Here is a 24,875-nt window from a genome sequence, read left to right on the forward strand (position 1 = left end):
AATTAGTGTCTTATTCTAGCTTTGCAAAAAAACGAGAAAGTGTCTTTGACAGATACCATCCAAATAATACATTATGAAAACAAGTACAAGTTCATTTCTACTCATGTTAATCGTTTATGCTTTCTGTGCTGAGCGACATATGGATTGAATTTCTTTCGTAACTCACCTCCCGTCAACCTGCAAAACTATATCTGTCGAAGTAGTTTCAAATAAAGTTAGTATGCTTCCGAATAAAAAATATAAAAAAAGGGTATTTTCTGAAATTTTTAATTATAGACCAAAACAAAACATTCACGAGTATGTTGTTGACCTGATGGTCTTTATGGTAGACAGCAAGAGTTGCATGTTCAAGAAGTTTAAGCAGTACATTTGAAAGAGCAATACAAGGTAATTTAAGGTGGTATAATTTTAATGGTAGGTTCCACTGTATAAAGGCGACATGGAGGGTATCTTTGACGGACTCATTCAACATTCATACCCATGCACATTACCTCAAACACATAAGCTTTGTTCTTGAGTCAAATTTATTGGCTTCATAAATATTGTGAATTTGTGTCCGTTTGCAGATTGGCTTATCTATGAATTTTTTCGAAAATATCTTGCGATCTACGTACGCATAATGTAACACGTGAAGAAGAACATAAAAAGTTCGTCAAAAGGAATCTAATTTGCATTTTAACCCATTTGCCTTCCTTATTGTTAATTTTTTCTTCATAAAGACTACTTGAAATAAACAAAATGTTTAACCATTTCAAGGCCTCTGAACACGTATAAAAAAAAATGCAGGTCTTTGCTCACTATATCAGATCTGCCAAGGCTCAGTTTACACAGGAAAAATCATCTGTCGACTTGAACACATACCAATAATCAACAGCCTCACTGCTTCTTGGAGCTGGATTTTGTGTGTGGAATGAATTACACATGTGGCGTTTTAGAATATAATTCATAGAAGATGTACATTCGTGCAGAAAGGCTTTAATTTAATAATTAGGTCTTCGTGATGTTCTCTTAAAATAACTAACATGTGTTCCCTTTACCCTGAACCAGTTTTGTGAATATGCAGGTTAAACTCGTGCTTTTTCTGTGTTATCAGTGTATTTCTCATCCAGGCATGGATGCGTCCTCTTAAATGGACAGCCCTTCCCGTGTAAACGATTGAGTTCAAAATCTCAAATCTTACCAGGCTTTTACATGGGATATGGCCATCCTTCCGTTTTGAAAAATACCAGAACTGAACACTCTGTATGGGTACTCTCTTTGGGAATGTAGAATTTTATGAATTAATTTCTTTAACGCCACACGTGTAAAACATTCCCTAAAAAAATCCCGGCAGCTCCAAAAACCAGTCAGGATGTTTATTCCTGGTATATGTTCAAGTCAAGAGATTTTTTTTTCTGTAAAAGTCTTCGCAGATCTGTGTAGTGAGCAATCCTGTTTTGAAAAAGGACGTGCCTTTAAGCCTGTATAGACGGTTTGATTGTTGAGATACCTGGTGGCAATGACCGCACGGGTGGCAAGAGGTAGTAATGCACAGATGACAAAAAACCGACCTGCATTTAAAAAAAATTTAGGAGGCCTTGATAGGGGGAAACATTTTGTTAATTTTCAGAATCTTAATGAAGAAATAATGAACGAGAAGAAAGTCTGGCCTTGAAGTAAATGCAAATTAAACTATGTATACTTTTGACAAACTTTTTCTGTTCTTATTCACATGTTAAAATGTGTGCAGAGATCGTTAGTTACTTCAAAACAACCATGTTTCAGGCAACAGGCAAACGGACAATACTGGACACAGGCTATGCTGACCGGCTCATGGACTGACTACCTGATGCAGGAGTAGACCAACAGTGGAAAAAGTCTGGAACAAAATGTTGCAGAATGTGAACCATGTACCGGACCACGTGACAACCCAGTATCATCTTCAAACCATGCAGGAATCTGTTCAACACAGTCACACGATTTGTAAAAGTATATTTCAGCCTTCTGTAGCTCAGGGAGTTTGAACCCCACTCTTCATCCGTTTGGGAAAGTATTTCTGATTGTTTTGACTGCACAGGTTGGTAATGGTACTCTGATGCTTCTGCCGAGAAACCCCACTCGCTAGCGCACCAGCTGCCTGCTATGGGTAAGCGACGTGCCTGTATTTCCTGCAAAGCAAGACAGAATAAAACAGCAGCTTAGTTTGAGCTTTTAAGACATTCGTACCAGAGAAAACGTGTACGTGTTTGTTTGGAGAGGATGGATAGAATCATAAGACACGCTGTGTCTATGTGACGTAGAGCAGGTTTTCAAATTCATGCTGAAGCACTGTGTGATCGCTATTTTTGGGGGCATATATCTTACCTTGATTTCAGATAGACTGGGAACCGAAATGAGGATGTTTACATGAATAAACTATGCTGATATGTATGTGTTTAGAAATAAAGAATAGTTTTAATGATATATGATGGTGTTTTTTTTTTAACCCAATGTGATATTTTTGTATTTGAAAACAAATTGTACACTCTGTTGTCAATTTTACTTTGAGATAAATAAATCTATCATAATGGAAATCATCTGTTTGTGTTGTGTTACTTACCCATTTTGATCAATGTTGAGTCGTCCATATTCCTGTGTGTACGCATAGTAGGCTATGCAGTTTGAAGGTAGTAGATGTCCGAGCAAACATAGGAGGATGTGCTGTTAGGCTGTCTATCTCCTCATCCAGGTTTTCCAGATATTTGAATTTCGTTCCCTCTTGGAGTTTCTGCACTGACACCTGATAAGCAAAATACACGTATCACTCTGTGATCATGGCAACATGTATCATCTGTATGCCCCGTTCAAAAATTACCTTGAGATTCTAAGGTATACACAGAAATTGCACTGGATCACAAAAACAACACGAACAGTAGTACATGTAATGTATATATTCAGTTTAAAAATTCATGCAATGAGAGTCAATAACCCGATTTAACCCCAGGTCGATTCAGGGTCCCACTGACTGAATCTCATATGGTTGCTTTTCGGCACACACCACACATTTTTAATGGGACTGTGAGGTTTTGTTAATACAGTAAAATAATATAGTAGCAACGTACTGTCTGTTCGTGACGTTTGAGAATACCGATCTATGCACTAACGCATTGTCTTTTTGTAGTGTGACTGTCCGACATTGCGTACTCCTAAAAATCAATGATCAAAAAGTTTGAACTGCTGTAATCGTGTTTCAGCATATGTCTGACAGTGCTTATTTGCTTCCAAAACGGCTTGCGATATCACTAGCCATCAGCGTTTCGCCACTGCTCAGAAAATCTTATGATTTCAGATCTAGTTTGAGATCGGAAATCACGTGTGCTCGTTTAAAAAACTAAATTCATTTATTACTTCCCTTTGACCGTTTCGCAAGAAAAATGTCAGGATCACTATTAGTATTAGCACATGAAAGCAGCCCACCGCCATTTCAAAAAAGTTTCACTGTTTAGTGGTGTCGATGTCATGTAGTGTCTTACTGTCGCAAATAAAAATACCAGAATAATTGCAGTTTTGTCCGCAAGAAACAGATTTTGCGCAATGTTAACTTGCTGTCTACATGTTTTGTTGTGTGACTGAAAAATTACTCAGAATTCCAAGAGAAAATAAGGATAGTCGCGTGTGAACATCACTGTGGAAACATTTATTCTAAACTGGGCAGTTCAAGGACGAAATCCTTGATTAAAGATAGGAAAATAAACAACACCAGATGCCTGAAATAATAGCATAAATCAATGATCTTTACATGCTTACAGATCTGTGGAAGCACATCAACTGATCTGTGAAAAACACACCTGACTTCGATCTAGCATGCAAGAGGTAGCGACTACGGACTAGTCGTGTGTCAACATCACAACAAAGAGAATCACATACCATTTCGTATTGCTGCTTATGCTGGCTCTGTTTCAAGCAGTTCCTTGTGGCCTCGCCAGCATTTTGACGACGAAGAGGCTCAAACGGGCACGCTAAAACCTCAGGCTGGCTGAAAACCGGTCCGTATTCCACTTGTCTTCCTCACTGCTTGAGCCGGCCATGTTTGTTGTTCAAGGCTCGTGACGTAGCACACGTATGTGCACAAGGTCATGAGCCAAGACTGCGCGCGCGATGGAACGATTCAGAACAACCAAAAAACGAGTCAAAGTATACTTTTTGGATTTCTGTGTTCATTTTTACACACGCATTTGTGGTTGATGAATTAAGAGGGTCAACATATCAAAAGTGACCCTAAACCTTGGACTTTTCCTTTAATGCCAAAATATTGGTCCAAAACGAATGGACTGAGCAGAGAGATCTTTAAAATGTAGAAATGTCAAGCAAGATTATTCCTAAGATACGTACAGTTATACAAGAATTACGTTCGTCAATAATAACGTCAGCGGATGAAATCAAGCAAGATTATTCCTCAGATACGTACGGTAATACAAGAATTACTTTAGTCAATAATAAGTTACGTCAGCGGATGAAATCAAGCAAGTTTGTGCCTAATAAGATATGTACGGTTATCCCCGAGTAGGCTAGTACTAGGGCTCAGCAGACTTTAATTGTCTGTCTGTGTGTGTGTGTGTGTGTGTGTCGACTTAACAGCTTATTGCTGGGAAACTACTGGGCGCAGCTCGTTCAAAAGTTGATACACTAACTTGATAATACGTCCGATTCATCGTATTAAAACTTCATAATGTTACCTGGGACCTAAATGCGAAATAAACCACAAAAAAACGACTTGGCGGTGGGAGGAATTCGCGGTGCAACAGCCAGCCAGGCAGTCTGATAGAACGGTGCAAGGTCTCGGCCAACCAAGACTATGGCATACTCGTAGCAAAGCCGCCGAATGGTACCGTAACCCAAGAATAGTGACGTAATTACGTCACGGTCGAAAGTCTTTGACGTCAATGCCTCCCTGTAGTCTTTTTCTCTCGCGCGGTGTGTGTGTGTGTGTGTGTTCATTTTGTGCACATGTGTTAGTGTTACTGTTTGTGTGTGTGTGTGTTTGTGTTTGTGTGTGTGTGTGTGCGTGCGTGCGTGCATGAGTCTGTACTCGTGTGTGTGTGCGTGTGTGTGTGTGTGTGTGTGTGTGTGTGTGTGTGTGTGTGTGTGTGTGTGTGTGTGTGTGTAAGAAAGAAAGAGAGAGAGGGAGGGAGTGAGGGAGAGAGATTGTGTGTGTGTGTGTGTGTGTGTGTGTGTGTGTGTGTGTGTGTGTGTGTGTGTGTGTGTGAATGTCTGAAGAGTACTCGGGTCCAGCGCGAGCGTTTTTTTATACAAGAATTAAGTTGTACAATAATAACGTCAGCGGATGCCGTCAAGCAATGTTGTGCATTAGATATGTGTACGGTTATACAAGAATTGCTTTCGTCAATAATAACATAAGCGGATGCCTGACGTCAAGTAAGTTTGTGCCTAAGATATGTACGGTTATACAAGAATAACGTTCGTCAATGATAACGTCAGCGCATGACGTCAAGCAAGATTATGCATAAGATATGTACGGATATACGAGAACTACTTTCGTCAAAAATAACGTCAGCGGATAACGTGAAGAAGTTTTATGCCTGAAATATGTACGGTTATACAAGAATTACGTTCGTCAATAATGACGTTATCGGATGACGTCAAGCCAATGACGTCGAGGTGAGCGTTGCATCATTTCTTTGCGGTACAGCCGGCGTCTAGCAGGGTCAGATGGTCCCCAGTTCTCGTCTGGTGACGTCGTCTGCTTCAGCCTCTGGAAGAAAACAGCCAAAGAGCAATTTAAAGACATATTATATCGATTATAAAACCAAGCCGTCTCTGTATTTCAGCAATGACTTGGTGGATTGCTTTGAATTCAAAAGTTTACTCAAAGTACGTTTAGTATGTAGACAATATACTCTGAAAGTTTTAAAGCAATCCGGCACCAAGTCATTTTTCGTCGTTCATGGGCTGAAACTCTCACCCGTTTTACGTACATGCCCGTTTTGACCCCGCCATTTAGGCAGCCATACGCAGTTTGGGGGGGGAGCGTAGCAACCTGAATGTGAACAAGGAAACAAGCTACAGACCTACCTGCAGAAAGCTCCCCTTGGCTCTGATCAGTTGGTAGACCGCCATGGCCGGGATAGGGAGGAAGGAGCCTGTGGCGATCATCCAGCCAATCGTGTTGCCCCACGAGTCATACGTGTAGTCCCCGATACTGGGTGCCTCGTAGCGCATCAGTGTGAACACCAACAGAACCTGTGATGGATCATAGACATATGATAAAATGCCATGTTGTGTGTGTGTGTTTGTGGGGGGAGGGGTGTGTGTGCGTGTGTGTGTGTGTGTGTGTGTGTGTGTGTGTGTGTGTGTGTGTGTGTGAAGGGGGTGTTGGGGGAGCGAAGAGGGAGAGAGGGGCTGGAAGACAAAGAGAGACAGAGAGAGACACACGCAGAGAGACCGACACTGAGAGGGACAGAGACCGAGAACAGATGTGATGAGAGAGACATGGACAGAGAGAGATGAAAAGAGGGACAGGGGGAAAGAGTCATCAGTGGAAAGAGAGAGAGAGGGGGGGGGGGGGAGAGAGCTAAAAAAAAAAAAAAAGAGACAGAGGGAGGGAGAGAATAGGAAAGAGAAAAGAGAGTGAGAGGTGGAAAGAGAAAGACAGCCAATGAATTCAAATCGAATCAATTCTTACATTTGGAAGGTAATTGTCGTTTGGTTTAAACAGTATTTTATTCCGATAGAAATTTACAAAGCCATGGAATGTTTTTGATAAAGGAGCACAACAAGATAAACGTATGACTTGGAATGTAATACAGTACTCATACAAAGGTGTGGGTTCTTTTTTACATCCAGCCCTCGACCATGTAGGGATTATACATTATATTATCCATTGTATACATTGGTGAACAGTAAATGCAACAAACGAGAGGGAACAAAACGCGAAAACAAAGGGACACAACAAGAGAGGATGACAGACAGACAGACAGACAGAGAAACAGAGCAGGAAAGGAAAAAACAAGTCGCGTAATAATAATTAAGTAGATGTGCAACGCCAAGGCACTGCATACCCCAGCGAAAGACAAACCTCTCTCTCTCTCTCAAACACACACACGAACACACACACACACATACACACACACACACACACACACACACACACACACACACACACACACCCACACACACACACACACACGAGTACAGACTCATGCACGCGCGCACCCACACACACACACACTAACACTAACACGTGCACAAAATGAACACACACACACACACACACACACACACACACACACACACACACACACACACAGTCACACACACACACCGCGCGAGAGAAAAAGACTACAGGGAGGCATGAGGTCATGATGCATTAATTGACGTCAAAGACTTTTGACCGTGACGTAATCTTCTCACGCGAGCTTTATCCATAGTCTTGAACAACCACACACAAATAGACTTGGAAAGTACAGAATTTCTACCCGTCCAAAGCGGCCTTGGGTGGCGTTTGCTGAAAAAATGGGGGCGACTATTGCACCCACTGTATTTTTGTTAGTATGGTCCCAATTTTTGGTGAACTTCCATCTCCAACTGTAGCACGTAGCCGGGCACAACGAATCCTTCTTTATCATGTATTATTCGGTGTGCACATTTCTCAAATCGATTACAGTATAGCGTTCACGGGATACCTCCAGCTTCGCTGGGATAAATAATAATGGTGATTTCTATAGCGCTTTCGAACACACAAAGCGCTTTACAAAAGCAATAACAACATCATTACCAGAATGACGCCATTGACGGAATAGAACACAATCATTAACACTTTACAACAAAACCAAAAACAAAACATAAATGTTAAAAAAATCCAGAGGCTCTTACAGGAACGAACTCTCAGTATACACAACAATTATAATGCACACACACACACACACACACCCACACACACACACACACACACACACACACGCCCACCCACACATGCCCACACACACGCACACACACACACACACACACACACACACACACACACACACACACACCCACACATGCCCACACACACGCACACACACACACGCACACACACACACACACACACACACACACACACACAGTAAACATTGTTCATCCGAAAAGTGCACATTCACAGGGTCGCGACAACTACGTCATCAACATTAACCTTCTAGAATGCTTCTCTGAAGAGGTGAGTCTTGAGATTTGCCTTGAAAGAAGGCAGAGATGGACTGAGACGTAGAGACAAAGGGAGTTTGTTCCAGATATGATCAGCTGCGAAATTACCACATTTAGTCAAGCTGTGGAACTCACAGAATGAAACTGAACGCACTGCATTTTTTCACAATGACCGCAGTCCGCCGCTTGTGCAAAACGGAGTGAAACTGACGAGCCTGTTCAGTGCGGTAGTGGTTTCGCTGTGCTGCATAGCACGCTTTTCTGTACCTCTCTTCGTTTTAACTTTCTGAGCGTGTTTTTAATCCAAACATAACATATTTATATGTTTTTGGAATTAGGAAATGATGTAAAATAAGATGAACGTAAATTTGGATCGTTTTATATAAAAAAAAAATTATTACAATTTTCAGATTTTTAATGACCAAAGTCATTAATTAATTTTTAAGCCACCAAGCTGAAATGCAATACCAAAGTCCGGCCTTTGTCGAAGATTGCTTTACAAAAATTTCAATCAATTTGATTGAAAAATGAGGGTGTGACAGTGCCGCCTCAACCTTTACAAAAAGCCGGATATGACGTCATCAAAAGTATTTATCGAAAAAAAGAAAAAAACTTCCGGGGATATCATTCCCAGAAACTCTCATGTCAAATTTCATAAAGATCGGTCCAGTAGTTTGGTCTGAATCGCTCTACACACACAGACGCACAGACAGACACACACACGTACACCACGACCCTCGTCTCGATTCCCCCTCTATGTTAAAACATTTAGTCAAAACTTGACTAAATGTAAAAAGACGAGTAAAGTCTTACCACAACCGGGAAATGAATAAGGAAACACAAATAAAGCCTTACCATCAGCAGGAAAGAAACAAGGACACACAAGTAAAGCCTTACCATCAGCAGGAAAGAAACAAGGACACACAAGTAAAGCCTTACCATCAGCAGGAAAGAAACAAGGACACACAAGTAAAGCCTTACCATCAGCAGGAAAGAAACAAGGAAACAAAAGTAAAGCCTTACCATCAGCAGGAAAGAAACAAGGACACACAAGTAAAGCCTTACCATCAGCAGGAAAGAAACAAGGACACACAAGTAAAGCCTTACCATCAACAGGAAAGAAACAAGGACACACAAGTAAAGCCTTCAGCAGGAAAGAAACAAGGACACACAAGTAAAGCCTTACCCTCAGCAGGAAAGAAACAAGGAAACACGAATAAAGCCTTACAACCAGCAGAGAATGAATAAGGAAACAGAAAAAGAAAGAGAAAAAGCCTTACCACCAGCAAGGAAGGAATCAGGAAACACCAGATGATCTTGAAGATAAACAGCGGTTTCTTGCCAATCATCAGCTGGATGTCGTCACAAAAGCGGTCTGCCCCTGTGGTTGTACACAATGAACAGAGCTTCAGAGAACTGCTGAACCGCAAATATAAGGCCAATTTGAATTCAGGCCAAATTGGTTGGCGAAAGAACTTTGACTTTTCATCTTAAACCTAGCTGCCTGCATAAAGTAATTTGGGTTGCTATATTCAGTCGAGATGCTCAGGATCTGTTTTCATATTATCATATTGGATGATATTCTAATTCAAGACCACGATTGCACTCAGCACCTCTTCAATCCCCCCAAAACACACACACACACACACACACACACACACATACACACACACACACACACACACACACACACACACTAACACTAACACACACACTAACACACACACACTAACACAAACACACACATAAAAAACAGTTAAACACACACTTACAGACACTCACACACACACACACACTCAAACACTCAAACACGCACACACACACACACACGCACACACACACACACACATACACACACAAACACACACACACACACACACACACACACACGCACGCACGCGCGCACACACACACACACAGAGACACACACACACACACACACACACACACACACACACACGCACGCACGCACGCACACACACACACACGAACACACACGAACACACACACACACACACACACACACACACACACACACACACACACACACACAAACACACACGTACCGTAGACCCAGGCCAAAACGACACATTCGAGCAGCGCGACGACGGTGACAGTGTATGTGGCAATGAACCAGTCCACCAGTTGAAACACGTAGATACCACCCTGCAATCATCATCATCATTATCATCATCATCAATAATCATCATCATCAATAATCATCATCATCAATAATCATCATCATCATCATCATCATCATCATCATCATCATCAAGAACGTACGAGGTGAAAGGGGCTAAACAAACTTCAGTTTTAAGAAAAGGCTCATTGTGACGTCATTACCTGCGAGACGAGTCCGAATGACGTCAGCAAGGCCAGGACGCAGAAGGTGGCGGTGACCAGCATACGGTGACGGCCCAGGACACGCGGGAATTGGTCACACAGCACGGTCAGCACCGTCTCTCCCGTGGCAAGCTGCTCGCACCACCACATCAACAATATATCCATAAATCACCTTTCAAAAACTATAATCTTTCAACATAAACGTTACCCAAAAAAGGATAAGTAGGTTACGCTCCTCCTTCACGATAACTTGGACATTTTCCCCATTAGCAATTCGGGCAGGTGTAAAAAAAAGAGTTTCCCAGCCTCTGGGAATACCCGAAAATGGTCCTTATGAGAAACATATTCAAGTTATTTTGGAATCGGAGGTGTGTAGCCAGAATATACGTAGTATCTTGTTCAAAGTGTCTTGCAAATCGCTGTAGCTTGTCTACTGGTGTTCACATTCTGTAACGTTGACCTACCTGTGTGTCGATGACCAGCGTGACCACCATGAGGAAGAAGAGCACGGCCCACAGCTGGGGGAGGGGCATGAGGGAGATGGCCTCTGGGTACACGATGAACGCCAGGCCCGGACCTAGGGGTGGAACATCAACAACACAAAACCATGTTACCCGTAACAGGATGGATTCTTGACCCTTCATGTCAGAGAGATGGCCTCTGTGTACACGATGAACGTCAGGCCCGGACCTGGGGGTGGGAGGGGGAGGGCATCAAAAATACAAAACCATGTTACCAATACAGTGGAACCTTCCTTTTTAGACTTCCGAAAATCAGTCTTTAAATAGGGGTACATTTACAGAAACATACACTCTGAAAAAGCAAGCTCTCGAAATGGCAGAAGTCTGGAGGTCTTAAAAGGGGGGTTATACTTTACTGTAACATGATGGATTCTCGACCCTCATGTCATATCAACCCGAACAGGTTAAAATCTTTTTTTCGCTGTCTGTCTCTATGACTCTCTCTCTCTCTCTCTCTCTCTCTCTCTCTCTCTCTCTCTCTCTCTCTCTCTCTCTCTCTCTCTCTCTCTCTCTCTCTCTCTCTCTCTCTCTCTCTCTCTCTCTCTCTCTCTGTTTCTCTCTCTGTACTAAAATATACCTTCAGAAACAATGGCTTTCCATCGGAGAAGACACGCCAATTATTCAGCAAATCTGTCTATACGGTTTGTTACTAGAACACCCGAGAGGCACAGAACTGTATCATAGCGAATAGTTGTACCTGAAGACACCACGTCTTTGATAGCCACTCCTGACTTGAAGCCCATGTAACCCAGCACGGAGAAAATGGCAAAACCTCCAAATACACTCGTTCCCTCTCCAAGCAGCGACAAGCAGACTGCATCCCTGAAAAAGAGGCAAACAGTAATATTCATTTGAAAGAAAAAAAAGAGCTAAAAGTTGTCCTCTCAAACACGTATTACACAGAAGTAGCCTTGCATGAGCAGCAGCAATAGCAACACAGCTGGCGCCATCATTACATGTGCTATCATACTTTGACAGCAATTAGGCCTAATGCACCCATTTGTCCACAAAATTTCAGCCCAATCAATTTAAAGCCCAATCAGTTCACAGCTCAATCAGTTCCCAGCCCAATAAATTTCAAGCCTAATCAGTTCCTAGCCCAATCAGTTCCAAGCCCAATCAATTTCAAGCCTAATCAGTTCCGAGCCCAATCAGTTCCAAGCCCAATCAATTTCAAGCCCAATCAATTTCAGCCCAATCAATTTCAAGCCTAATCAATTCCAAGCCCAATGAGTTCCAAGCCCAATCAATTTCAAGCCCAATCAGTTCCAAGCCCAATCAATATCAAGCACAATCAATTTCAAGAACAACCAATTTCAAGCCCAATCAATTGCATAACAGTTTCCTTATCGCAATCTCCCGATCCGCATTGTCAAAAATCGAGGAATAATTACCATACACATAATTTCTTTGGACAAATACGTTCTCGTCAACACAATATCGTAAAAGTGAGCTGCCTACCTGAGGCAGTTGTTGTTGAAGTGGTTGTAGGAAGCCATGGTGATGATGCTGCCCCATGCCGGCCCCAGCGAGTAGAACACCTGTAGCGCCGCCTCCACCCACACCTGTCACAACCATAGGCAACTTAGCAAAGGCAAAGGGATCGAGCTCCGTGGCCTACAAGATAAAGCCATACGTGTATAAACCTAATGGGCAGAATATACCTGCGCAGTTTCAGCGGCACAGGCGACGCACTGCATGCGCGATAGAGATTATGACGAGTACCTGGCCTGTTTTCCTTTCATGCAACGTGTAGCGGGCTGGGATAATCTGCAGTGCGTCGTCTGTCCTGCTGAAGTTACATAGGTGAGCGCCGGGACTAACAATTAGTGGCAGCCCTACCTGTGCCCAACATGAAACCTATCTGGGGAAAACTCCAGCCAAACAGAAATCAGATTAAGATATAGAGAATATATACTACATGGCTTCCTGTGTGATACCAGTTTTACCCATGGTTGTTATGTGGGGTTTTTAATATTGAAATGGAAGCGAAAGCGAGCTTTTCGATATTTGAAGAAACGACGATGTTTCTAACAAACTCCAAATTGCACTGAGATATTAATCGAGGCTATGACTATGAAAGTAACAAACAAACGAAATAACTTAAAAACAGACTGACTGATCGAATAACTAACTAACTGAATAACTAACTAACTAACTCACTAACTAACAATATGTGATTAGTATAGCACATGATCAAACATCCTGGTGTGTGTTGCTGCAATATAGTTTTGCGTGTTATATTTTTGAACTGCACGAACTGAAAATGAAACGCTGGAAAAATTGCACACAGCCAAAGCGATGCATGCGTGATCAAACAGACTGAACTTGAGAAAACAATGTTGCATTACCTGGGGGTCTAGCAGACGGCTGAAGTCAGGGGTAAGGTAATACAGGATCCCGTCCTTTGCGCCTGGCAGAGTTGCTCCCCTTACCAGCAACACAGTCAGCAACAGGTAGGGCAATGTGGCCGTAACATACACCACCTGTACATCATCATTATCATCATCATCATCGTCATCATCATCATCATCATCATCGTCATCACATCATCATCATCATCATCATCTTCATCACCATCATCCGTTCACGACCTTTTATATAACTATAGCCAAAGTGTTTCTGCGTCAACAGCCTATCTCCTCGATCTCTTGTTTGTACGTTTGTTTGTTTGTTTGTTTGTTTGTTTGTTTGTTTGCTTGGTGATTGTTTTGGGTGTTGTTTCGTGTTGTTCTTTGACTATAGGCTACACACTTATTGCATGACGTGGGTGATTTTTTTCTAGTTTCTATTAAGGACAACCACAAGGATAAAACGACGAAAGCACTGGCTACAGAATGAATTTGTCAGTTTCAGATTGCAAGGGTCAATAAAGGCCAAGTAAGGCAGACTGAGACCTTTCCCGAGGACTTGACGCCTTTGATGAGAGCGAGAAAGATGATAAGGACCACAATGCACTGCGACACGGCCAGGTACCACACCACGTGACCCGTTTCATACAGCCCGCCAGACACCTGGAGCACGTTGTGTCTGAAAAAAATGTGAAACCAAAAAAATCAGAAAACATTCAAGATATCTCTTTTTGTGTCATATTTACACCTGCCCAAATGGATATGAAAGTACTTGATGATATCGAAATTGCTCTTCATTGAGATTCAAGATCTTAATTGAGAAAAAAAAAACAGAAAACTATGCGCAGAGTATAAGAGTATAAGAGTGGACGAAAACTGCCTGATAGTTTTGTTTTGTTTTTGTTACATTTAGTCCTGTTTTGACTAAATGTTTAAACATAGACTAAAAATCAAGGCGAGGATGGTGGTGTTTGTGTGAGTGTCTGTGTCCATGTGTACAGCGATTCAGAGAAAACTACTGGACCTTTCTTCGAGAAACATTCTCCCAAGTGATACCCCCATTTATTTTCATTTTTTTCGATAAATGTCTTTGATGACGTCATATCCGGCTTTTAGTGGAAGAAGAAGTGGCACTGTCACGACCGTGGACATTTTGGTCAAGCAATCTGCGACTCAGTCCGGACTATGGGATTGCATTTCAGCTTGGAAGCTTAATATTTAATTGATTATTTGCTCATTAAAGTTGTCATTAAAATCAAATTTTCACCAACAGATTTAAAAATGATTGCATTGTATTCCTCGTCTTCTCCTAAATCCATAAATATATGAATATGTCACATTTACTCACAGAAATAAAGAAAATCGGTGTATGCAAATCTGGTAGGCTACTACGTCGTACGTTCGCCGAGACGAGCGCAATTGCGTCTCGGTGTTCGAGTATAGGCTAGGCAAGCCTTACTACTTATAGTCTTGGTGATTACAGGGTTTCAGTGTTGATGTTTTAGTTGCAGATCGACTGATTGACTGAATGGTTTGATATATATTTCACGCGACTTGTTTGTTTTGTTTTTGTGTGTGTTGTGTGTGGGTGTGTGTTTTTGTATAATATATATTATATGTATACAAAATCAGACAAAGGAGTCAAGACTGTTTTTCTGTAGCACACGGCATCCCTTACTCAGCAAGTTCAGAAAGGTCGGCATTCGTCGTAAATTGGACCCTTGGATGGCCTTTCGAGTCATATAACTGGTTTTACTACGTACACTAAACGGCCAATCACGCAGATCTGCATTCAAACGCATCTGCCTAGTGGTGTTTTTTTTGACAGGTAGTATACATAAACCTATAGTCGTTCGAAAAAAAAAGCGTACAGGCGCTTAATGGCTTGATGAAAACTATGTGCACAAACCACCGTCCAGCCATTTTACTGTCAAAACTTAACTAACTTCAATTGTCGAATAAGTGACAAATAAAAAAATATGTTAAACATTTTCTAGGCTGTTTAGTTTTTTTTCTGGTTTTTTTAATCTTTTTTTTACACAAAGTAAGCATTATAATAATCTGTGTTGTGTGATGACATTAAATCGCACACAACACCACTCACTGCCAAAATTCTTCAGCCGCCGATACGGGTTTGGGTTGGACTGTGTCCGTGTCATTTGCCATGACTGAAAAGAACACATAATGGCATCAGCATCCAAAGTGCATGGCTTTATTGGGTACGGAGAATATGAACTATACTTACACAAAAGCTGCAGGTCAAATAACGGCTGGACGTAAGACAATGGTGGGTGACTTACGCAGAACCAATCTCCTGGTACCTTGGACAATAATTCATGATAAGAACCATTAAATAAACAAAGCTTCATCCTCTCAAGCGGAGATTTCTGGCAAACACTTATGCTGTCCATTCTCGAAAACAAAGAAGTTGTGCATACTCAGTCAGACAAAAAGTAATATCTGGGAAATTCTGAGATTTAATTTGTGGTTCTGATTTTACAGCTTTACATACAAGTACATAGCTTAAACAGAATATGACACAGATACTTTTACACTGTGGCAGATTCAGGATGAAAATTAGGTGCCCTAGTAAAAAGAAGGAAAGACAAACAGAAAGCGAGACGCACCTTCTGTTAAGTTGAGGTCACTTAAGGACACATTAAACCAGGATGACGTGTAGTTCATCTCGCCAATCGTATCATTTCCGGAAGTAGAAGAGGCATTTGCTGACGTCACATTTGCTGACGTCACATTGATGACGTCAGAGTAGTCAATGCAGCGTGGCGTGTTCCACCACTGGTCACAGCGTGACCAGGGGACGGTAGCGTGGAAGGACGACGCGATGTAGTAGAGTGTCCAGGCCAGGATGATGTTGAAGTACCAGAAGTTGACCGTGGATAGAATGCACATGGCGATACCCACACCTTCACAGGCAAAGAATACAAAGATGAATTATACCAGAACTTGCCCGTACAGGCAAAACATACAAAGATAAAGTACATTACAAGTTCACCGTGCATGCAACAACATATCAAGACAAAGCAACGGTTGACCGTGGAGAGAATGAACGTGGCAATAACTATGTTCGGAAATAACTCTGTCAAAGTTGTTGGGGTTGTGGAAGAGTTGTTTTCCTTGTTTCCATAGAAACACTGACTGGCAAGCCGGCAATGTCACGTGTAACTTGCCTCAATGTTTCTATCGAAAAGCAAGGAAAAACAATGGGAAGCAACTCTTTCACAATCCATTAAAACCCGACAGAGTTATTTCCGGAATTCTTCTATTCCTAAATCTGTACATGCAATAACAACAACAAAATACAAAGATAAAGTATGACAAGAGTTGACCGTAGACATAATGCACATGGCGGTACCCACATAATGATACTTAGCATTCCACAAGTTGAAACATGTGTAACATAGCATCATATAGCGCATGTAGGCCCTATAGACAAGAAAAGTACAGTTATGATGTCAATGAGAGATACACCTGCAAGAATTGTCTGTGTTATACCTTGTCACTGGCAAGAAAATAAATGTAAAGCAGGGACGGATCCAGGGGGGGGGGGGGGGTCCGGGCTAACCCCCCCCCCCCCCCCCCCCCCCACCCCCCCCCCCCCCCCCCGCTAGCCTAAAAATAAAAGAAGAAAAAGAATAAATAAATATATATTTGAAAATAAAGAAAAACTGATGGCTCAGATTGCATCAGATTGCTCCAGTTTCCTTGACTTTTATTAACATTTTCCGGGGGAGCATGCCCCCGGATGCCCCTAGGAGCCGGCCTTTGTCTTCTAAGTGACGGTTTTGGAAAGTAGTTGGGCAAATTGTTGGCTCGGGTTGCATTAGATTGGTCAATTGTCCTTTTCCTTGTTTTTATCAAAATTTTACGTAGGGGGGGGGGGGGGCGGGCATACCCCCGGCCCCCTCTAGGTCCGCTTCGCGTCGTCGAATTATCCCTAAAAGAAATTTGGAAACGCCACCTTAAAAATGATGTCACGATTTAGTGACATGGATCAAGAAAGTGTCACTCGGTGGGGTGCCTTCTCTTGGTCAATTGCGATAGAAAGCGCCTGTGCTTTCTGTCAACGGTTGTGGGTTTTGCTGACAGCGCAAAACGAACACGGGTATTTTGTGTTGCACGGATTTCACGGGGGTGATTTCTGCTGTCGAGGCAGAATTGTCGATAACTGAACTGGGGTATGTGACAGGGTTAGTCACGTGATTTCGTCAATGTTGTCTGTCTGAGACATGTTAACTGGACACTCGAAAACTCAGCGCTGGGGAGAACGGTCGGTGTCTTATATTTCCTGCTAGTTTGATGGATTTCATCGCTTTGAGTTCTGCATTGATATTCAACGCGCCGCTCTGCATATGTACAGGAGGGCTTCAGGAAACTTCAGTTTGAGAAAACTTTCTCTCCGTTCACATGCGGTCTGACGTTGACGGGTCGTCAAATTCTCTTCCCTGTGCGGGAAGGTAATTTCACCGCATAAAGTATTCAGCAAGAGGGCGAATGGGCTATCGCTGTTGACGAACAGGTGCCATTCAAAGGAGGAAGCGGTTTTCGCTTCAATGAGAGTGCTACCTACATAGGCTTTTGAGGTAATAAATCATTATTTAACGCTGTTGACGAGTCTGTGTTTGTGGAATGAAATACTCTCTGTTGTTCTTTCCAGGTTAGCGCATAATTTGCTCTTTGTGACGCTAAAATACTAATCTGTATATGGTTTTTGCAGATATGGAGAGAAGGAAGGAAAATAGCTGATTTGTTGTTGTAAAAGTCCGTTTGTGCAGGCCCACGTGCTCGATGAAATATGTCAGGGTGACATGTTTAAAGGTGGGGTGTGAGGGGTAGCATGACATGTCTAGTGCACCGAGGCTTTTTGTTGCAGCCTTTCTTCATTTCTACCTACAACTGTTGCTGGCTGTTTTTGCTGCCTATCCGCGGGACGCTGTTATCTGCGGACGCTGTAACCGGATCGTGTGATGTAACCAGCTAACCGGCTAACCAGCGACTGAGTGAGGCGCCTGATGTCTCCACTGTTCCCTGCTTCGTCGCCACGCCAACCAGCACTTCATTCGACGGAGCAGTTGTGGAGACTATGAACTAATTACGGGCCGCCCACTCAGTGGCACAACAAAGCTAAGTGCACCATGTCTTATGCACCCTTATTACCACCTAGTCATCTGTGATATTTATGATTATACTCGAGTGGTGACAGCGTGGGGTTTGTGACACCTGCATAAATTAGCACTTTTGGCAGATCAGCTATATATTTCTTAACTTTACACGGGATCAGCGTGTTACTATAATTTTCTACACTTAACTGGCATTTGTTGTCAGTGACCTCTTGGTATTTTACGTTTTGAACGTAAAAGAACATATTTTGAGTGAAGTCTCGAGGGAGGTGGCGAGTTATTACATAAACAGGCGTCTGAAACTTATACTTTTGTTGATTCTATTTAATTGTATGACTGCGAGAGTGGATCGTGGTGTGGTTAGTTAGTTAGAAGTAACTAACCGTTTCATAATCACCTTATGTGATATAGTGAAACGTGACAAATGATGTGATCCGCCCCTGTAAAGTGCAGGATAAAAGTACTATAATTATGACCCCAGGGTAGAAGTGGATGTCCCATTGAAAACTGTCACCAGAACTAATAGTTTCGGTAGATTCGTTTAAATCCTTAGAAGAGGCGTTGACAAATAAAATGCCAAAGGACAAATCCTCTTTAACCATCATCCATCATATTACCCCAATCCTGTCCTTAAGAGGCCCATGTAATAGCCTATAGGACATAACTATTCCTCTTTACTTCTCTTCCTCCTTAAACCGTAAAGTCCCGCTCCCTATCTTAACGGCTTGAAGCCAAGGGGTTTACGAAATGGGTTGCCCATATGTTGTGACTGTTGTGTATCAAAGAAAAAGAAAGGTTACATTTTTGGAACGTTTAATTCAGGACAAAACAAAACATTCTCAATAACCTTGACTAACAAGGGTTCGCTGGGTATGTGTGTATATATACATGTAGTGTGTATAGCATAATTATACGAATATTGTTGTGTGAACAGTACATGTGGTGCTTTTTGTCCGTCTGGTTATTTGTTTTATGTAGGATGTACATTTATATGTTCAATTCTGTACATGTTCTTTTGTAAAGGGCCTAGAGTCATAGGTTAGGCACTTAAAAATGTCCAGTAATTATTATTATCATTAATTAACAGCCTTTAAAGTGGACAAACAAGTGACACAACAGACACAAATAAAGAAATGTTGCTGCGACTTATCTCAAAATGTCCCCAAGATGGTCGTAGCACTAACAAGCTATCATCAATTACTCGCCTCAGACCCAAAATAACCATTTCAAATGCAAAATTTCAACACAGCCCCCACCCCCGACCTTCCGCCCGGCCAACCCCTGTGCCCCTGTCTCATTTCAGAACGCCATCCCACTCCAACGCTTGGCCCTGCCCTGTCATCACTTCTCGATAACAACCAAACTGCCAATTATGACCGACACGCTTTATTTTCAACATGCTTTACCTTTTCATACCGACCACCCGTCTCTATACAACGACCACTTTTGAGCATTCCCTTGGTCCCAATCGTATTATAAAACAAATCATGTCCAATATAGGGGGCCCGGTAGCTCCGTTGGTAGAGCACTGGCCTTGTGATCGGAAGGTCGCAGGTTCGAATTCGGGCCGGGACGGACACGGGTCAACTTTATGTGCAGACCCCGAGACGGAAGCCATGTCCCACCCCCGTGTCACCACAATGGCACGTAAAAGACCTCGGTCATTCTGCCATAAGTGCAGATGGCTGATACCACCTAAACACGCATACACTTGTGTATCTCGTCAAACGCCGTGAGAGCGTAATACTCGAATCATATAACCCATATCATATTTAACTCGTAGGACATAAAGCATTCTTTCTTTCCATAGGCATTTAAGACCTGACGGACAGTAAACCCCCACATTCAGTTTCATTCCCTAGGGTGGTCCCTAGCATCTCCGTTTGTAAGCCCTAATATCTCATTGAAAAAAAGCTGACTCCCAATAAGCAAAAAAAAAAATATATAAAAAAAAAAATAAAGCATTCTTTCTTTCCATAGGCATTAAAGACCTGACGGGCAGTAAACCCCCACATTCAGTTTCATTCCCTAGGGTGGTCCCTAGCATCTCCGTTTGTAAGCCCTAATATCTCATTGAAAAAAAGCTGATTCCCAAAAAGCAAAAGAAAAAAAAAAAAGCATTCTTTCTTTTCATAGGCATTTAAGACCTGACGGGCAGTAAAACCCCACATTCAGTTTCATTCCCTAGGGTGGTCGTTACCGACAGGTTGCACCGTACCTTTGACGAGGGGGCAGACCATCCAGGCGTGGTAGGAGCTCCTGCCGCTGAACTGGCCTAGCGCTGACTCCAGGAAGAAGAGAGGCAGCCCCACCAACACCAGGCACAGCAGGAAGGGCAACAGGAACGCTCCTGCAACAACAACAAAACATAAACAATTATGTGATAAAGAGATTTTATTTAGTTTACATTACTTTACTCGATACAGTCGAACCTGTCTAAAAAGACCACCCAAGGGATTGAGCAAAAGTGGTCTCTTTAGACAGGTGTTCTTTATGGACATATGATTTATAGAGTCGTAAAACCCGTCGGGGATCTTTTGGGGTGGTCTTCATGGGCAGGTGGTCTTCATGGGCAGGTGGTCTTCATGGGCAGGTGGTCTTCAGGGAGAGGTGGTCTCCGGGGCAGGCTCGGCTGTACTATCCCATTGCTGGGAAACTCGGGTCGCTTCCTCACACTTGAATTAAGCTAGCAGCAACAAGACTGAGCCGCGCTACCCAGCCGATGTGTGCATGTGGAGGTGTAATCAGCCACCTGGCTGCACTTATGGCAGAATGTCCGAGGTCTGTTACGTGCCACTGTGGTGACACGGGGGTGGGACATGGATACCGTCTCTGAGTCTTCTCATAAAGTTGATCCGTGTCCGTCCAGGCCTGGATTCGATCCCGTGACCCTAGGGTCATAAGTCAAGTGTTCTACCACCTGAGCTACCGGGCACAACATGCAGACCCACATACACCAGACACAACAGGAAACAAGGCAACAGGGACGCTCCTTGTGGCAGTAAAATCACACAGAAATAGAGAGTGAAGAGGCAGACCCACTTGCAATAGGCACAACAGGAAAGGCAACATGGATGCTCCCGTAGCAGTAAAAATCACACAGAAATAAAGAATGAAGAGGCAGACCCACTGACTTGCAATAAGCACAACTGGAAACGCAACAGGGACGCTCTTGCAAGAAGAACAAAACAGGAATATTTTATGAAGAGAAGAAGACTACAAACTCACGTGAATAATAACTGAAGAGAGGCTGACCCGCCAACACAAGACACAGCAAGAAAGTCAACAGGAACGCTCCTCACAGCAGTAAAGAGCAAAAATAACAAAAAACATACAACACGCACATGAATAATGAATGCTCAGAGGCAGTCCTACAAACACTTGGCACAACAGGAAAGGAACGTTCCCATAGCAGTAAAGACACACAGGAATAGGCGAGGAAGAGAGGCAGTCCCACCATGTACAACAAAAAAGGCAACAGGAAAGCTCCTATGTAAGAAGGACAAACCATGAATATGTAATGAGTGGCAGACCTCTTAACATCAGACACAGCAAGAAAGGCAACAGGAACGCTCTTGCAGTTATAAAAACACAGGAATGTGTGATGGGGAAAAGGCAGAACTGCCAACACCAGACACAACGTGTGTGTATACATATGTGTGTGTGTGTATGTGTGTGTGCCAGTGTGTGTTTATGTGTGTGTGCGTGCGTGCGTACGTGTGTGTGTGTGCGTGTGTGAGTCAGTGTGTGTGCATGTGCGTGTGTGTGGGGGGGCGGGGAGGGGGTAGGTGTGTGGGGTGTGTGTGTGTGTGTGTGTGTGTGTGTTGTTGTCTGTTAGTGATACGGTGTGTGTGTGTGTGTGCGTGTGCGTGCCGCGTACGTGTGTGTGCCGCGGTGTGCGTGCGTACCTGTGTGTGCGTGTGTGTGTGTGTGTGTGTGTGTGTGTGTACACGTGTGTGTGTGTGTGTGTACACTGTGTGTGTGTGTGTGTTTATGTGTGTGTGTGCGTGCGTGCGTACCTGTGTGTATGTATGTGTATGTATGTGTGTGTGTGTGTGTGTGGTTTTTTTTTTCATTCTTTAAATGCGTCGTTTGCTGTTTTGTCATTAAATCAATATGTCCGTACACGTGCATGTAACTGTCATTAATTTAAGGCGAACGTATGTGTTTTCGATCATGTCAAAGCGAACGTCAATACCTGCAGGACTTGCGTATGAGAGAAAGAGAGAATCTCGTTTAACTTGCAAGTATTGACGTTCTCTTTGGCCTTGACAAATCGTGGGAGAGAAAAGGAAAGGGAGAGAAAGAAACACACACAAGTATACACATATTTTTCATTTTTTCATTTTTTTTCTTTCATTTCATGAAAAAAAACACGAAATGAAAATAAAATCGTGTGGATGATTCAGGAAAAATGTTGAGAACCTGATCTAATTTTAGCCTACAAAAACGTCACGTTTTTTCGCTATTTTTGGAAAGACACATTAATTTGGAACAAGGGGGCTAAAGTTCGTCTGTTACGCCATTCTGACGGAAGAAAATGTCGGCAGCGATACAAAATCACGAAGAAGAATAAACACAAAGTGTCTGCCTTTACCGCAACAGCAGAATGAACAATGTAACAGTCTGCTTGATTTTATTCCAAACCTTAAGACTGCTGTAAAATGTTCAGTATCAGAATCGAACTATTTTGACGGAACTACATGCGGCCCTCGCATAAAAATCACTCACCTGAGCAGGAAGACTGTTGGAGACATTAGGATTTGATCAAATGTGAAACAAAAACATGTTTTTGTGTGTGAAAAAGAAACATACAAAAAGTGGAATAAATTGGTTACACACCTCATCTCAGTGGATATTAATAATATGGGTCTCAGCTCGCGGTCATAAAAAAGCACACTGAAGCTCGCTTTTTTCATGACCCACTATAGCTAACTTCGACCAATATTTGTAATATCCACTGAGATGAGGTGTGTAACCTCTACTTATATCACATTTTGAAAAATAAACTTGAAATCTCACCTCCTCCATTCCTGATGCAGATATAAGGGAAGCGCCACACGTTCCCAATTCCCACAATGTATCCCATCATGGAGAGAATGTATTCCCTCTTCTTGCTCCACGAGTGACGTGTATGTGTCCAGTACTCCTCGTCCCCTGCGTCAGTGTGACCATTTCTCTCCTCCTCCTTCGGGGTTCTTCCTCCTTCTGTCTTCTCTCCATCTTTTTCTTCATCCAGCAACACTTTCACACAATGGCTGTCTTGCATGAAGCTGGCAGCGGCCATTTCAACCTGGACTAAAAACGAAGAATGATTGCAGTAAGGCTCACACCTTTTTCTTCTGCTGAGAATGTGTCAGCCTTGAAAAAAAAACACCAGCAGAGTGAAATCTGGTACATGCAGTAGTGTTCAGTCTGTATGCACCGTTCGCGGCTTGTTTCAGTTACAGTCTAAACTCCGTATTCCTCTTCTGTGGTTGTGTTTAAGCCTTGCACACAATAAAGACCGACAGATAGCTGTTACACACAGAAATGTTCTATGCAACGTTCTAGCTTCAGCGACACAGGCTGTACGCAGTCCAACGCCGTATATTCTTCATCTGTGAACGTGTGCAGTCTTGCAAAAGAAGAGCCGACAGATAGCAGGTACACGTAGAAAGGTTCAAGACAACGTTCTGGCTTCAGTTACACAAGCTGTACGCAGTCCAACGCCGTATTCTTCTTCTGGGAACGTGTTCAGTCTTGCAAAAGAAGAGCCGACAGATAGCAGGTACATGTAGAACTAGAGGAATACCCGGCTTCGCCGGTTTTTATCCACCAGTTTGTGCCCGGGGTCCACCTGAATATGCCCACCAAATTTGATGCAGAATATTTACGATATCACAAACAGAACTCTACAATCCACAGGTGTTGCTTTGCGAGCTATAAAGAGCTATAAATATCTCACAACTTCTAAGGCGCACAACTCTGCAGAGTCTACTGTTAAGGGCGGCGGTAGTCTCCCTGTCACACCCACCCCCCCGTTTGAATGAACCGAACCATGGATCCTCCAAGCTTAGGTCCCTCCCAGATTCGTGGAATGGGAACAGCACAAAAATGATTCAGTGACCATGATGCCATTCATGATCATATCATGTCGAGTCCCATTCATGTTGACGACGCCGAATGTAATCGAGTGCCGAATCACCTTTGGAGGCGAAGTCCACTCACACAGGAATGAAACATTTAGAGCTTATCTCTAAGCCCTTTTTAGTCTGTTAAGGCTTCTCAGAGGAAGGTCAGAACATACTGACTCAGAAAAGAAGCCATACCACATCACAAACAGAACTCTACAGTCCACAGGTGTTTTCTACAGACACACA

General features: G+C 42.8%; 1 protein-coding gene and 1 long non-coding RNA gene across 2 annotated transcripts; both read right to left on the reverse strand.

Moving 5' to 3' along the window:
* Window positions 1–506: 506 nt before the first annotated feature.
* Window positions 507–4,264, reverse strand: LOC138971647 (uncharacterized). Its single transcript, XR_011457324.1, has 3 exons — window positions 3,886–4,264; window positions 2,579–2,758; window positions 507–2,147 (listed from the first exon to the last, which is right to left on the reverse strand). It is a non-coding gene; the product is annotated as an uncharacterized lncRNA (long non-coding RNA).
* Window positions 4,265–5,234: 970 nt separating this feature from the next.
* LOC138971651 (sodium- and chloride-dependent glycine transporter 2-like) lies at window positions 5,235–24,875 on the reverse strand. The gene is made up of 14 exons (XM_070344425.1): window positions 23,536–24,875; window positions 20,732–20,863; window positions 16,003–16,299; window positions 15,480–15,543; window positions 13,922–14,054; window positions 13,376–13,510; window positions 12,486–12,589; window positions 11,722–11,846; window positions 10,968–11,080; window positions 10,504–10,635; window positions 10,227–10,326; window positions 9,441–9,541; window positions 6,052–6,219; window positions 5,235–5,731 (listed from the first exon to the last, which is right to left on the reverse strand). The coding sequence occupies exons 1-14, from the start codon at window positions 23,798–23,800 to the stop codon at window positions 5,606–5,608; spliced, it is 1,995 nt and encodes a 664-aa protein (XP_070200526.1). The 5' UTR covers window positions 23,801–24,875; the 3' UTR covers window positions 5,235–5,605.

This window comes from Littorina saxatilis, linkage group LG1 (assembly GCF_037325665.1).
Source record: "Littorina saxatilis isolate snail1 linkage group LG1, US_GU_Lsax_2.0, whole genome shotgun sequence".
NCBI lineage: Eukaryota > Metazoa > Mollusca > Gastropoda > Littorinimorpha > Littorinidae > Littorina > Littorina saxatilis.